The following is an 18,115-nucleotide window of genomic DNA, read 5'->3' on the forward strand; positions in this document are numbered from 1 at the left end:
GGGAGTGACACGGTTGGACAGGATTAGGAACGAGTACATCAGAAGGACAGCTCATGTTGGACGTTTGGGGGACAGAGTTAGGGAGGACAGATTAAGATGGTTTGGACATGTCCAGAGGAGGGAGAGTGAGTATATTGGTAGGAGAATGTTGGACATGGAGCTGCCAGGCAGGAGGCAAAGAGGAAGGCCAAAGAGGAGGTATATGGATGGAATAAATGAGGATATGAAGCTAGTGGGTGTAAGTGTTGAGGATGGAGAAGATAGGGATAGGTGGAGAGAGACGATTCACTGTGGAGACCCCTGAAGGGAAAAGACGAAAGAAGAAGTTGTTAGCTGAAAAACATTTTTTATTTTTTTCCCCTCCTTTATCTCTCGTAACAGCACACAAGAAATGATTTGCAGGATGAAAAGGTTCAGGATTTTCTGCACACATGTATGGAATTACAGTAGCAGGGTGTTAAATTGCAATACTTACAGTTGAGGCATTATGAAAGCTGTTATTCTGCCGCTTTTCAGCTTTAGAGACAATGCAGCCATCACATGCAATATTCACATCACACTTGGTTTACAGTGACACACTCTGAGCCACACAAAGGAAACACGGCATACCGAGTGTGTAAATAATTGCGTGCAACAGTCACTACAATGATTCTGAAAGATGAGACGCACAGCAGCAAAGCTGACTCTGAAGCGGGACTGCAGGAAAAATGACATTTAGATTCAGTTTGCTGTAAGAATTGTTTTTATTCAGTTAACATGTACATGATGCTGGTGTGGATTATTGGGAGCCAAGTATTAGTGTTTTATTTCTTTCATTTCATTTTTACTATTTTTAAATAGAATCTACACTGATCAGGTATAACATTGTGACCAGTGCCTGATGAAGTGAATAAGACTGAGTATCTCCTCATCATGGCCCCTGTTAGTGGGTGGGATATATTAGGCAGCAAGTCAACATTTTGTCCTCAAAGTTGATGTTAGAAGCAGGAAAAATGGACAAGTGTAAGGATTTGAGCTTTGAGTTTGATGAAGGACCAAATTGTGATGGCTAGACCACTGGATCAGAGCATCTCCAAAACTGCAGCTCTTGTGGGGTGTTCCCGGTCTGCAGTGGTCAGTATCTATCAAAAGTATACTTTAAGTCCAGTAAGTTTTGAGGTGGGTCTCATAGAGGGGGCCTTAAAGGATCTGCTGCTAACATCTCAGTGCTAGTTACCACAGCACACCTTCAGGGATCTAGTGGAGTCCATGCCACAACGGGTCAGGGCTGTTTTGGCAGCAGAAGGGGGACTGACACAATATTAGGCAGGTGGTCGTAATGTTTTACTTGATCTGTGTATATTTAAAGCACTTTCAACTCTAAACGCTGTCAGAAAGCAGCTTTACAGAAATCCAGTTTCAGATCCCGAAACAAACTTGTGCAACCCATGGATACTAAACCGCTATAAAGTTCAATCGTGACCTGAATTAAAATGACCTGAGATAACCAATATTCGGTTTGATCTGTTTTAATTAGCATTAGCATGTCTGAGGAAAATTAACAGGTGATAAATAAAGTTCTCTCATGTTCTTAGGACCTGTAGGTTGTGGAGTCCATGCCTCGATGGGTCAGGGCTGTTTTAGCAGCAAAAAGGGGACCAACACAATATTAGGCAGGTGGTCATAATGTTATGCTTGATCGGTCAATAAACACAAAGACTTTATATCCTTATAAAATGTAATATGTTTATAAATGCATTTTGGAACGTGTAGCCTATTTGCAGAGTGTGTAAGCCACTGGTGAATCTTTATTCAGAAAGATTAGAGAGAGTTATCTCCTCTGAGGAACCTGAACGAGTCACGTGCCGAACGTAAGCGCGGGGCGTATGGATTGCGTCATCGCGCACGGAAGAGGAGCAAAACAAACGTCAACCGTTAGCATCGCTGTGCTGCTTAACTCTCTCTCTCTCTCTCTCTCTCTCTCTCTCTCTCTCTCTCCGCCGTATTATCGAGTTATTACTCAAGTTGGTGCGTTTAGCTTGGGTTTATAACAGCATACGTTAAATAAAACTACCTAGCTGTGGAGAAGGTGGCCTAGCTAAAGCCTAGCCATGGTGTCCATAAGTTTGTGTGTATGCTAGCCATGTCTGTGTCCACCGTCAGGAATTTTAATTAAAATCGGATTAGAATTGTGAGAAATGACCACAGAGACGTTTGTGAAGGACATCAAACCCGGACTGAAGAACTTAAATGTCATCTTCATCGTCCTGGAGACAGGTTCATAAACATCACAGAAGCTTTACTGCAGATTCAGTGTGAATTGTGTGATTAAATATTACATGTAAATTAAATGCATGCAGCTGTTACAGTAGAACCTGTAGAGATTATAATAAATTCATTCATAATTGTATTTTGCATGTAATTGTAGGCCTGCTATAGAGGTAATTTGAAGACAAATGTATGTTTATTTGTTTAATGATTTGAGTTTTTAATCTATCTATCTATCTATCTATCTATCTATCTATCTATCTATCTATCTATCTGTCTGTCTGTCTGTCTGTCTAGGAAGGGTCACCAAAACCAAAGATGGCCACGAGGTACGCACCTGTAAGGTAGCAGATAAGACAGGGAGCATCAGCATATCAGTGTGGGATGAAGTCGGAGCACTCATACAGACCGGAGACATCCTCCGACTGACCAAAGGGTGAGATTTCTCCCCAAACACCACCACATCATTATCATACTGCACACTGCTGTATTAATCATCACACTGCACTAATCATCACACTGCACTAATCATCACACTGCTGTATTAATCATCACACTGCTGTATTAATCATCACACTGCACTAATCATCACACTGCTGCATTAATCATCACACTGCATTAATCATCACACTGCATTAATCATCACACTGCTGCATTAATCATCACACTGCTGCATTAATCATCACACTGCATTAATCATCACACTGCATTAATCATCACACTGCTGCACTAATCATCACACTGCTGCATTAATCATCACACTGCATTAATCATCACACTGCATTAATCATCACACTGCTGCACTAATCATCACACTGCACTAATCATCACACTGCTGCACTAATCATCACACTGCTGCACTAATCATCACACTGCATTAATCATCACACTGCACTAATCATCACACTGCATTAATCATCACACTGCTGCACTAATCATCACACTGCTGCACTAATCATCACACTGCTGCACTAATCATCACACTGCTGCACTAATCATCACACTGCTGCACTAATCATCACACTGCATTAATCATCACACTGCTGCACTAATCATCACACTGCATTAATCATCACACTGCACTAATCATCACACTGCTGCACTAATCATCACACTGCTGCACTAATCATCACACTGCTGCACTAATCATCACACTGCATTAATCATCACACTGCACTAATCATCACACTGCTGCACTAATCATCACACTGCTGCACTAATCATCACACTGCTGCACTAATCATCACACTGCATTAATCATCACACTGCTGCATTAATCATCACACTGCATTAATCATCACACTGCTGCACTAATCATCACACTGCATTAATCATCACACTGCTGCATTAATCATCACACTGCATTAATCATCACACTGCTGCATTAATCATCACACTGCTGCATTAATCATCACACTGCATTAATCATCACACTGCACTAATCATCACACTGCATTAATCATCACACTGCATTAATCATCACACTGCTGCATTAATCATCACACTGCTGCATTAATCATCACACTGCATTAATCATCACACTGCACTAATCATCACACTGCATTAATCATCACACTGCATTAATCATCACACTGCTGCATTAATCATCACACTGCATTAATCATCACACTGCACTAATCATCACACTGCATTAATCATCACACTGCATTAATCATCACACTGCTGCATTAATCATCACACTGCATTAATCATCACACTGCACTAATCATCACACTGCTGCATTAATCATCACACTGCTGCATTAATCATCACACTGCTGCATTAATCATCACACTGCATTAATCACCACACTGCACTAATCATCACACTGCATTAATCATCACACTGCTGCATTAATCATCACACTGCATTAATCATCACACTGCACTAATCATCACACTGCATTAATCATCACACTGCTGCATTAATCATCACACTGCTGCATTAATCATCACACTGCATTAATCACCACACTGCACTAATCATCACACTGCATTAATCATCACACTGCTGCACTAATCATCACACTGCATTAATCATCACACTGCATTAATCATCACACTGCATTAATCATCACACTGCTGCATTAATCATCACACTGCATTAATCATCACACTGCACTAATCATCACACTGCTGCATTAATCATCACACTGCATTAATCATCACACTGCACTAATCACACTGCTGCATTAATCATCACACTGCTGCACTAATCATCACACTGCACTAATCATCACACTGCTGCATTAATCATCACACTGCTGCATTAATCAACACACTGCATTAATCATCACACTGCATTAATCATCACACTGCATTAATCATCACACTGCATTAATCATCACACTGCATTAATCATCACACTGCTGCATTAATCATCACACTGCATTAATCATCACACTGCTGCATTAATCATCACACTGCTGCACTAATCATCACACTGCTGCATTAATCATCACACTGCACTAATCATCACACTGCTGCATTAATCATCACACTGCTGCACTAATCATCACACTGCTGCACTAATCATCACACTGCTGCACTAATCATCACACTGCTGCATTAATCATCACACTGCATTAATCATCACACTGCTGCATTAATCATCACACTGCTGCATTAATCATCACACTGCATTAATCATCACACTGCTGCATTAATCATCACACTGCTGCATTAATCACACTGCTGCATTAATCATCACACTGCATTAATCATCACACTGCTGCATTAATCATCACACTGCTGCATTAATCATCACACTGCACTAATCATCACACTGCATTAATCATCACACTGCTGCACTAATCATCACACTGCTGCATTAATCATCACATTGCTGCACTAATCATCACACTGCACTAATCATCACACTGCACTAATCATCACACTGCACTAATCATCACACTGCACTAATCATCACACTGCTGCATTAATCATCACACTGCATTAATCATCACACTGCTGCATTAATCATCACACTGCATTAATCATCACACTGCATTAATCATCACATTGCATTAATCATCACACTGCTGCATTAATCATCACACTGCATTAATCATCACACTGCTGCATTAATCATCACACTGCTGCATTAATCATCACACTGCACTAATCATCACACTGCATTAATCATCACACTGCTGCACTAATCATCACACTGCTGCATTAATCATCACATTGCTGCACTAATCATCACACTGCATTAATCATCACACTGCACTAATCATCACACTGCACTAATCATCACACTGCATTAATCATCACACTGCACTAATCATCACACTGCTGCATTAATCATCACACTGCACTAATCATCACACTGCTGCATTAATCATCACACTGCATTAATCATCACACTGCATTAATCATCACACTGCATTAATCATCACACTGCTGCATTAATCATCACACTGCTGCACTAATCATCACACTGCTGCATTAATCATCACACTGCATTAATCATCACACTGCTGCATTAATCATCACACTGCTGCACTAATCATCACACTGCTGCATTAATCATCACACTGCACTAATCATCACACTGCTGCATTAATCATCACACTGCTGCACTAATCATCACACTGCTGCACTAATCATCACACTGCTGCACTAATCATCACACTGCTGCATTAATCATCACACTGCATTAATCATCACACTGCTGCATTAATCATCACACTGCTGCATTAATCATCACACTGCATTAATCATCACACTGCTGCATTAATCATCACACTGCTGCATTAATCACACTGCTGCATTAATCATCACACTGCATTAATCATCACACTGCTGCATTAATCATCACACTGCACTAATCATCACACTGCATTAATCATCACACTGCTGCACTAATCATCACACTGCTGCATTAATCATCACATTGCTGCACTAATCATCACACTGCATTAATCATCACACTGCACTAATCATCACACTGCACTAATCATCACACTGCATTAATCATCACACTGCTGCATTAATCATCACACTGCATTAATCATCACACTGCTGCATTAATCATCACACTGCATTAATCATCACACTGCATTAATCATCACACTGCATTAATCATCACACTGCACTAATCATCACAATGCTGCATTAATCATCACACTGCACTAATCATCACACTGCACTAATCATCACACTGCACTAATCATCACACTGCACTAATCATCACACTGCATTAATCATCACACTGCTGCATTAATCATCACACTGCATTAATCATCACACTGCTGCATTAATCATCACACTGCATTAATCATCACACTGCATTAATCATCACACTGCACTAATCATCACACTGCTGCATTAATCATCACACTGCATTAATCATCACACTGCACTAATCATCACACTGCATTAATCATCACACTGCACTAATCACACTGCTGCATTAATCATCACACTGCACTAATCATCACACTGCTGCACTAATCATCACACTGCTGCATTAATCATCACATTGCTGCACTAATCATCACACTGCATTAATCATCACACTGCACTAATCATCACACTGCACTAATCATCACAATGCTGCATTAATCATCACACTGCACTAATCATCACACTGCACTAATCATCACACTGCACTAATCATCACACTGCTGCATTAATCATCACACTGCATTAATCATCACACTGCTGCATTAATCATCACACTGCTGCATTAATCATCACACTGCATTAATCATCACACTGCTGCATTAATCATCACACTGCTGCACTAATCATCACACTGCACTAATCATCACACTGCTGCACTAATCATCACACTGCTGCATTAATCATCACATTGCTGCACTAATCATCACACTGCATTAATCATCACACTGCACTAATCATCACACTGCATTAATCATCACACTGCACTAATCATCACACTGCTGCATTAATCATCACACTGCATTAATCATCACACTGCATTAATCATCACACTGCACTAATCATCACACTGCTGCATTAATCATCACACTGCATTAATCATCACACTGCACTAATCATCACACTGCACTAATCATCACACTGCTGCATTAATCATCACACTGCATTAATCATCACACTGCTGCACTAATCATCACACTGCTGCATTAATCATCACACTGCACTAATCATCACACTGCTGCATTAATCATCACACTGCACTAATCATCACACTGCACTAATCATCACACTGCACTAATCATCACACTGCTGCATTAATCATCACATTGCTGCACTAATCATCACACTGCATTAATCATCACACTGCACTAATCACACTGCACTAATCATCACACTGCACTAATCATCACACTGCTGCATTAATCATCACACTGCTGCATTAATCATCACACTGCTGTATTAATCATCACACTGCACTAATCATCACACTGCACTAATCATCACACTGCTGCATTAATCATCACATTGCTGCACTAATCATCACACTGCACTAATCATCACACTGCTGCATTAATCATCACACTGCATTAATCATCACACTGCTGCATTAATCATCACACTGCACTAATCATCACACTGCTGCATTAATCATCACACTGCACTAATCATCACACTGCTGCATTAATCATCACACTGCACTAATCATCACACTGCTGCATTAATCATCACACTGCACTAATCATCACACTGCACTAATCATCACACTGCTGCATTAATCATCACACTGCATTAATCATCACACTGCATTAATCATCACACTGCACTAATCATCACACTGCTGCATTAATCATCACACTGCATTAATCATCACACTGCTGCATTAATCATCACACTTCACTAATCATCACACTGCACTAATCATCACACTGCTGCATTAATCATCACACTGCATTAATCATCACACTGCTGCACTAATCATCACACTGCTGCATTAATCATCACACTGCACTAATCATCACACTGCTGCATTAATCATCACACTGCACTAATCATCACACTGCTGCATTAATCATCACACTGCTGCATTAATCATCACACTGCACTAATCATCACACTGCTGCATTAATCATCACACTGCTGCATTAATCATCACACTGCTGCATTAATCATCACACTGCACTAGTCATCACACTGCACTAATCATCACACTGCTGCATTAATCATCACACTGCTGCATTAATCATCACACTGCATTAATCATCACACTGCACTAATCATCACACTGCACTAATCATCACACTGCACTAATCATCACACTGCTGCATTAATCATCACATTGCTGCACTAATCATCACACTGCATTAATCACACTGCTGCATTAATCATCACACTGCTGCATTAATCATCACACTGCACTAATCATCACACTGCTGCATTAATCATCACACTGCATTAATCATCACACTGCACTAATCATCACACTGCTGCATTAATCATCACACTGCATTAATCATCACACTGCTGCATTAATCATCACACTGCTGCATTAATCATCACACTGCATTAATCATCACACTGCTGCACTAATCATCACACTGCATTAATCATCACACTGCATTAATCATCACACTGCACTAATCATCACACTGCTGCATTAATCTTCACACTGCATTAATCATCACACTGCACTAATCATCACACTGCTGCATTAATCTTCACACTGCATTAATCATCACACTGCACTAATCATCACACTGCTGCACTAATCATCACACTGCTGCACTAATCATCACACTGCTGCACTAATCATCACACTGCTGCACTAATCATCACACTGCTGCATTAATCATCACACTGCATTAATCATCACACTGCACTAATCATCACACTGCTGCATTAATCATCACACTGCATTAATCATCACACTGCATTAATCATCACACTGCACTAATCATCACACTGCTGCATTAATCATCACACTGCACTAATCATCACACTGCTGCATTAATCATCACACTGCATTAATCATCACACTGCTGCATTAATCATCACACTGCATTAATCATCACACTGCATTAATCATCACACTGCTGCATTAATCATCACACTGCATTAATCATCACACTGCTGCACTAATCATCACACTGCATTAATCATCACACTGCTGCATTAATCATCACACTGCATTAATCATCACACTGCTGCATTAATCATCACACTGCTGCATTAATCATCACGCTGCTGCTCTAATCATCACACTGCATTAATCATCACACTGCTGCACTAATCATCACACTGCTGCACTAATCATCACACTGCATTAATCATCACACTGCTGCATTAATCATCACACTGCTGCATTAATCATCACGCTGCTGCTCTAATCATCACACTGCTGCATTAATCATCACACTGCACTAATCATCACACTGCTGCACTAATCATCACACTGCTGCACTAATCATCACACTGCTGCATTAATCATCACACTGCTGCATTAATCATCACACTGCTGCATTAATCATCACACTGCTGCATTAATCATCACACTGCTGCACTAATCATCACACTGCATTAATCATCACACTGCTGCATTAATCATCACACTGCATTAATCATCACACTGCTGCATTAATCATCACACTGCTGCATTAATCATCACACTGCTGCACTAATCATCACACTGCTGCATTAATCATCACACTGCTGCATTAATCATCACACTGCTGCATTAATCATCACACTGCTGCATTAATCATCACACTGCACTAATCATCACACTGCTGCATTAATCATCACACTGCTGCATTAATCATCACGCTGCTGCTCTAATCATCACACTGCTGCATTAATCATCACACTGCTGCATTAATCATCACACTGCTGCATTAATCATCACACTGCTGCATTAATCATCACACTGCTGCACTAATCATCACACTGCATTAATCATCACACTGCTGCATTAATCATCACACTGCATTAATCATCACACTGCTGCATTAATCATCACACTGCTGCATTAATCATCACACTGCTGCACTAATCATCACACTGCTGCATTAATCATCACACTGCTGCATTAATCATCACACTGCTGCATTAATCATCACACTGCTGCATTAATCATCACACTGCACTAATCATCACACTGCTGCATTAATCATCACACTGCATTAATCATCACACTGCTGCATTAATCATCACACTGCTGCATTAATCATCACACTGCACTAATCACACTGCTGCACTAATCATCACACTGCACTAATCATCACACTGCTGCACTAATCATCACACTGCTGCATTAATCATCACACTGCATTAATCATCACACTGCATTAATCATCACACTGCATTAATCATCACACTGCACTAATCATCACACTGCTGCATTAATCATCACACTGCTGCATTAATCATCACACTGCATTAATCATCACACTGCACTAATCATCACACTGCATTAATCATCACACTGCACTAATCATCACACTGCTGCACTAATCATCACACTGCTGCATTAATCATCACATTGCTGCACTAATCATCACACTGCATTAATCATCACACTGCACTAATCATCACACTGCTGCATTAATCATCACACTGCATTAATCATCACACTGCTGCATTAATCATCACACTGCTGCATTAATCATCACACTGCACTAATCATCACACTGCACTAATCATCACACTGCACTAATCATCACACTGCTGCACTAATCATCACACTGCTGCATTAATCATCACACTGCACTAATCATCACACTGCTGCATTAATCATCACACTGCACTAATCATCACACTGCTGCACTAATCATCACACTGCTGCACTAATCATCACACTGCATTAATCATCACACTGCTGCACTAATCATCACACTGCTGCATTAATCATCACACTGCACTAATCATCACACTGCTGCATTAATCATCACACTGCATTAATCATCACACTGCTGCATTAATCATCACACTGCTGCACTAATCATCACACTGCTGCATTAATCATCACACTGCTGCATTAATCATCACACTGCTGCATTAATCATCACACTGCTGCACTAATCATCACACTGCTGCACTAATCATCACACTGCTGCACTAATCATCACACTGCTGCACTAATCATCACACTGCTGCACTACTCATCACACTGCTGCATTAATCATCACACTGCTGCACTAATCATCACACTGCTGCACTAATCATCACACTGCTGCATTAATCATCACACTGCTGCATTAATCATCACACTGCTGCACTAATCATCACACTGCTGCATTAATCATCACACTGCTGCACTAATCATCACAATGCTGCACTAATCATCACACTGCTGCATTAATCATCACACTGCTGCACTAATCATCACACTAATTAACAGAAAATTACCTCAAATTAAGACTGAAATCAGTAAACACATGACAGATGTTTCACTGTTTGCATGTTGAATAGATTTTGTTGAGGAGGTTCTCTCTAATCTTTATGTAAATCAGTGATCTGTTTTTCTGCACTGATGAAGCAGCAGTTTGTCTGTGTGTGTGTGTGTGTGTGTGTGTGTTTACAGCTATGCGTCCGTTTTTAAAGGCTGTCTCACTCTATACACAGGAAGAGGGGGAGAGCTGCAGAAGATCGGAGAGTAAGGTTAAATCTTAAAGTGACTTTTACACAGCACTGACACTGGAGACTCCTTCACACACACACACAGTTCTGTAACCGTATCAATGATTCCACAGGGTTTTAATCTGTTTATAATCAGTGGAGCGTCTGTCGGACGAGTCTGTGAAGGAGCTGTTACTATAGAAACAATAACGCAACCGTTGATGCTGTGAAACACCTCCTGATCGACCAGCATCCAGAACATTCCAGAAGAGATTATGATTAATTGCACCAGTAGGGGAGCTGAAGGGGCATTTCACAGACAGCACCCAAATGATGAGGGGGAATTAAATCTCCTGTGGGTGTATATGAAGTGTGTGTGTGTGTGTGTGTGATCATTCACCTTGTGTAAATGTTTCAGATTCTGCATGGTTTACTCCGAAGTGCCGAACTTCAGCGAGCCCAATCCTGAATATTTGGCCCTGATGAACAAAACAGTAGGTTTGATATTTTTTATCCTTTTTAATACGATTAAACCCTGTGTTATAACATTGTTATAGACTGCTGTAGTAACAAAGTGTCAATTTCACATCATAGGGGATTAACGAGCAAGGAAACAACACAAACAACAACAACGGTTCCTCGAGTGCTGCAGGTGAGTGTCTCTCATCAGCATCAGTTTAATGTAACTCCAGTGAAAGTGTTGACCAGTGTTGACCAAACGTGTATAGGGCCCGATGCCACTAACGGTAACGGAGTGAACTGTCCGAGCTCAGGGAGCACGCAGACGAGCGGCCGAACGAACGCCGGGAACGCCAACAGAAGCTCCGCCTCTGGGAGCGCAGTGAGTAATGGAAAAGAGACGCGACGTTCCGCTAAAAGATGATTGGAGCCGGATCCGTTCTCTGAATCGGTCCGGAACGAATCGATTCACGAGTCGATTCTTTTGAATAACTCTGCAGCATGTGTCTGTGATGTGAATGTGTCCTTAAATGACGTGTGATATTTATCTGTGTTACGCTTTTTATTTTTATTTTTTTGGTCCTACACAAGATCTGACCTGAGCAATTTAAAGCCTTAAAAGAGTTTGTTATTAAATTAACAAAAAACGTACCAAAAATCCTGATCTCTCTTGATCTATAAATCTCCATATTAAAGATGTAGACCAACTCTTTTTGCTTCATTTGAACACTTTAAAAAATTATTTCAAAAAAAGTTTTTACATTTAATAGAGCGTCCTGGTAATAATTGTTAGGGTTTTTGTGAAGAAGAAAAAAATATATAATGCTTAATTTAAACTCTTTTTAAAAAACAAAAAGCTTTATTAATGCTTCATTAATTATTTAGTTATTACTAACAAAATATCAGAGTTTTTTAATTTAATAATTTTTTTTTTTTTTTAATCGGTGTAGCATCATTACAGTACAGGATGTTTTTTTATTTGTACGTAATAAAGCATTTAATAAGTAAAGTATAGTCCATTTTGGAGACGTAACTCCGCTCTGGTTTACTGTCTTGGTTACTCTCGCAGTTTATTCGCTGACCGGTCGATCATCAGCCTCGGTTTCTTAACACTAACATTTTTGTAGAACTCTAATAGAAGTGAATAAAGAGAACTTTATTCCGTTCACACCGTCTTCATATCACACACCACGCTGGAAATATTTTATTTTATTTTTTTAATTTTATAATGAAATATTTTACAGGAAAGCGATGTCAGCGTTGCACTTGTAATAACATTGTTATAAAGGAAACGAGTTTCCAGGCTTTTCTACATTTAACGATGATTTCATTTTAATCCATTCTGTAACTTTAAAATAGAATATCTGTGTGTTTGTTTTTACATTATTTACACGTCAGCGCTTCTTTCTCACACTCAGGGTTGCCAGATTGATTCAGAATCCTGAAACAGAAATATTTGTTGAAACATTCAGTGTTCTTATGTGCGATAAAATAATTAATAGAAATAATTCTAAGCTCAAACACAGCTCTGGCAGCTCTGACCATAAGAGAGAGGAGGGTTTTTTTTTTTTGTTTCCTGTTCACATTAAAAATGTCAAAGCAACATCCCGAAAACCGCAGGAAAGTTTCATGCGGAATAAAATAATAAGAAAATATATTTTTTAACAGTTTGTGAGCCTTGTGTGTTGTATAAATGGAAATGATGTGTGTGTGATTCTGAGTGGACGAATTTCACCCTGATGTCAAATTCCAGATGTTATTAATATGCAAATTATAAGGTGTGTCCAGTATTTGCATACCGGCACCTGATTGGCTCTTACATGTTGTGATGCAATGACACTCTCCTCACTCACACGTTCAGTAAATATTTACCATGAAAGGGAATATATTCAGTCCTAGCCACGCCCATCAGAAGAGTATAATTATGATGAAGCCATGAGAAAAAAACCACGAGGAACATCATATAGATGAAGCACCAGCTCTTTATTTAAATCAATTCCAAGCCACAGAACAAAACTCATTGTCTCCATCACACTGTAAAAAAAAACAAGCATTAACACTGCTGTTAAAGAAAAGAAAAGAAAAGAAAAGGCAGCAACCTGCAGGTTAATAACCGGGTTAATTCATTCACTTTCCAAACACATCTCAGTTCCTGCAACCAGCACATGATACGACTCTGGTATCAATACTGGTATTTTTTTGAAGCTTGTACTTTAACAGTAATGAGCTGAAAGATTTGAGTGTGTGTGTGTGTGTGTGTGTGTGTGTAAGGCTGATGTGTAAAATTAAAGTTGAATAAACTGAATAAAGGAGAGAGAAATTGAAGTTGTCTTTTACAGAATCATTTAGTGTGAAGTGAGTCAGTGTGCTTTCACACACACAATCATTAGTGTTTGAACCCTGGTGTGTTAATCTAATCTAATCAAATCAGGCGCTCACACACTCGGCGATAACTCGGCGAAAACTGAGACGATAAAACACTGCACATTCAAAACTCATTACTTACTATCGTTTATGTAGCTATGGCTTGTTTATCTCATTTAAGGTTTGTTTATCTTTTCCCATCGCTGTATTTCTTGAGCTGAAATAACCTAAAATCAAAAGAATCAGTTTAGTTCTGATACAGAGTGTACGATTGGCTGAGCTCCTTTGTGGGCGGTACCAAGCCTTGTCACTCTTGGGTCACTGTAAGCGTTCACCTTTAGGATTAAGGCAAATTCTTTAGGAATAAATTACACTGAAAATACAAAACATGATGTTTTATTGCCTTCAACTGATCCTTCAAGTAAAGAATAAAGCGGGACACAAAACCTTCACGGAGGAAAACGCTGGACTTTTCCCCCAAATAACGAAATCACGTGTTTAAGGGACACGTTTTCATTTGTAAACAACGTCTGCTTCCTTAAAGTCACTTGTTCAACTGATCTTTATTTTTCTTTATTATATTAAAAAATAAACACGGGAGCAGTGTTTCTCTCTTTCTCTCTCTTTCTCAAATAATCTGAAGCAGCTGCTATTTTTTAATTTTATTTTTTAATTACCATTTAAAAAAATGACCTGTTCTTTATTTAGCTGCTCGTGTGCTTAACAAAAACGTCTCGGCCTCGCCTGCACAATGTCTTTTCTTACTTAATATCTATTTTTTATTTCAGTAAAATCAGTTCATTGAACTCTGGATGAATTTTTAACAGAAGCTCTGTGATTGGTGGAGCTTTTTGAAATGGATGCACCAATCAGAAACAGAACTCAGTAAAGCCCCACCCCCATCTCCATGCAGTTACACCCTCTGAGATCACACATGGGTTCCCTGTTGATAGAGAATAGTTTGCTAAATGATTTATCTGGTATTTTTTTCCTTGTTATTCAGTCAATAAGGGATCCAGCAGCTATTTTCGGTTAAGAGAAGCTGTAATAACTGATCTATAACACATTAATAACACACACGCTCTTACAGCAGGAATTGTTAATAAAAAGAGGAAAATCCTGAGCTTGACTTTTAACCATGTCTCAGTGTGTTTCATTTTCTAGTGCAAATTTTAGTCACTTGTTCATTTTTCACTCCCGTTTCAGTGTGAACGTGGCTCAGTGGACACGTCCAGATGGCTACAGATCTACCCATAAATCTACCCCCATCTACCCCACTCAGCCCCTACCCGGGATTTTAAATCCATCACTGCTATATTCTGTATTTTTGGCAGCATATACATCATACACCAGCTCACTGCCTCCGACTGCAGGGTACTGACCACACCTCTCCTCACTGACCACTCCCACACACACACACACACACACACACACATGTACTGATATATTAAAGATACAATAAAAAAGTGCACACAAATAAATAACTGCTCAGAGAGAAATTTAACATCTATTTAAGCTCCTATTTATTGCTGCTTTCACACCTGAAGATATTTTTTTTTGCTGCTGCCAAACTGCGATCTGATTGGTCGATACGGTGGACCCCTGACGTCACTCGGCACTTTTCTGGTGAATTCACTGTTTAGTGTGTGGTTGAGTGTGAAAGCAGACTTACGGACGTCACTGATCCTCTCTTTCAGTATTTCCATTGTTACTCCTTCCTCAGTTTTGTAATGTGTCTTTGTGTGTGCGTGTGTGTGTGTGTGTGCGTGTGTGTGTGTGTGTGCGCGTGTTTATTGCCGCTTCATATCTAACTATATACTGCTCATGAAATCGAAAGCATTCCAGCAGAACCCGACATTAGCTATTGTTCCATCGGTACTCAGTGTGAGTGACCGGACGCAGGAGCTCTGTGATGGACCTGAATCTTTCAGAAGAACGACAGACGTGTGCTAATCTTTTTTTTTTTATATCGCGGCTTAACTGTGTTATTTTTATCCTCATCTATCGTCATTACTTTAGCATCTCGCTGCTGAAAGGAATCCTGTGATTTGTGTTTTAGGATTTGACTAAAATAAACTAAATCTGCATCCCAAATAACATCTACACACTTACACTGTACACCCTAGCTAGGGTAGTGGTTCCCAACCTGGGGGGTCACAACCCCCACTAGGGGTCACAAAAGCTATATGGGGGTCGTTGAGCGCAGTCTAGTTTGAGGGTTACAAGACTTTTTTTTTTAAACAGCATTATAAATAATTAAATTTTTAATATTTCAATAGTGGTTATTATACACCGGTCAGCTACAACATTCTGACCACTGACCGGTTAAGTGAATAAGACTGATGATCTCCTCATCATGGCCCCTGTTAGTGGGTGGGATATATTAGGCAGCAGGTGAACATTTTGTCCTCAAAGTTGATGTTAGAAGCAGGAAAAATGGACAAGTGTAAGGATTTGAGCTTTGAGTTTGACCAAAAGGGCCAAATTGTGATGGCTAGACCACTGGATCAGAGCATCTCCAAAACTGCAGCTCTTGTGGGGTGTTCCCGGTCTGCAGTGGTCAGTATCTATCGAAAGTGGTCCAAGGAAGGAACAATGGTGACTCGGTGACAGGGTCATGGGCGGTCAAGGCTCACTGATGCACGTGGGGAGAGAAGGCTGGACCGTGTGATCCGATCCAACAGACGAGCTACTGTTGCTCAAACTGCTGAAGAAGTTAATGCTGGTTCTGATAGAAAGGGGTCAGAATACACAGTGCAGGACGGGTCAGGGCTGTTTTGGCAGCAAAAAGATTTCAATAACATCGAGGATTTTACGCTGTGTATTGGGAGAGTGGGAATAGACAGGCGCAGATTTAAAAAAAACACAGCAAAGTTCTTGAATGTTAAAATAGGGGTCTGGGAACCTCTGGTCTAGGGTATAAATTTTTCACTAAGCGAAGCTGTTTCCCGGTCGCTTCAGTGTCCAACATTCACACTAGTTTTTATCATGTGAATCATCTGGGTTTATAAAGTGCACTTCTAGTGTGAACACACGGCTCACACTTACACTACACCGTGGAGCAGAACAGTGAGTAAGTGTATGATTTGGGACACAGCTAAGCTTTCTTTATGCCACCTTCTCAGGTAACTTTCTGCTAAATAACACAGAAGAATTGAGAGTCGGGTTTATCGACACGTATCTGTGTCGTGAACGTGAAAAATTCTCTCTAAATGTGTAATAGCTGCGTGTCACTACAGGGCGTGTTGATCTCTTTCACTCGGACGTCCATTAGATAAAAGTCTCCACGATGAGACGAGTTCCACAAGAAGGACCCAACGTATTTGAATCCATCCCTGCGTTCACATTAACACACAACACGCCCACAATTAACTCTTTATTCCTGGTGAAAATGCACTAGTAATAACATTTGCGCTTTACTGGAGCAGATGCCAGAGCAGACACCGGAGCAGACGCCAGAGCAGACGCCGGAGCAGACTCTGGAGGCCGTGCGATACGAGGATATACGATACAGCGATGTTGATACT

At 40.0% G+C, this 18,115-nt stretch overlaps 1 protein-coding gene across 1 annotated transcript; it reads left to right on the forward strand.

Annotated features, from left to right (window-relative positions):
• The first annotated feature begins 1,867 nt into the window (after positions 1-1,867).
• nabp2 (nucleic acid binding protein 2) lies at positions 1,868-14,549 on the forward strand. Its single transcript, XM_058373169.1, has 6 exons — positions 1,868-2,256; positions 2,545-2,683; positions 11,731-11,802; positions 12,184-12,259; positions 12,360-12,417; positions 12,494-14,549. Exons 1-6 carry the CDS (start codon positions 2,178-2,180, stop codon positions 12,646-12,648), a joined length of 579 nt encoding a protein of 192 aa, XP_058229152.1. The 5' UTR covers positions 1,868-2,177; the 3' UTR covers positions 12,649-14,549.
• Positions 14,550-18,115: the final 3,566 nt, after the last annotated feature.

The sequence above is a fragment of the Hemibagrus wyckioides genome, linkage group LG21 (genome assembly GCF_019097595.1).
Source record: "Hemibagrus wyckioides isolate EC202008001 linkage group LG21, SWU_Hwy_1.0, whole genome shotgun sequence".
NCBI classification, from domain to species: Eukaryota; Metazoa; Chordata; class Actinopteri; order Siluriformes; family Bagridae; genus Hemibagrus; species Hemibagrus wyckioides.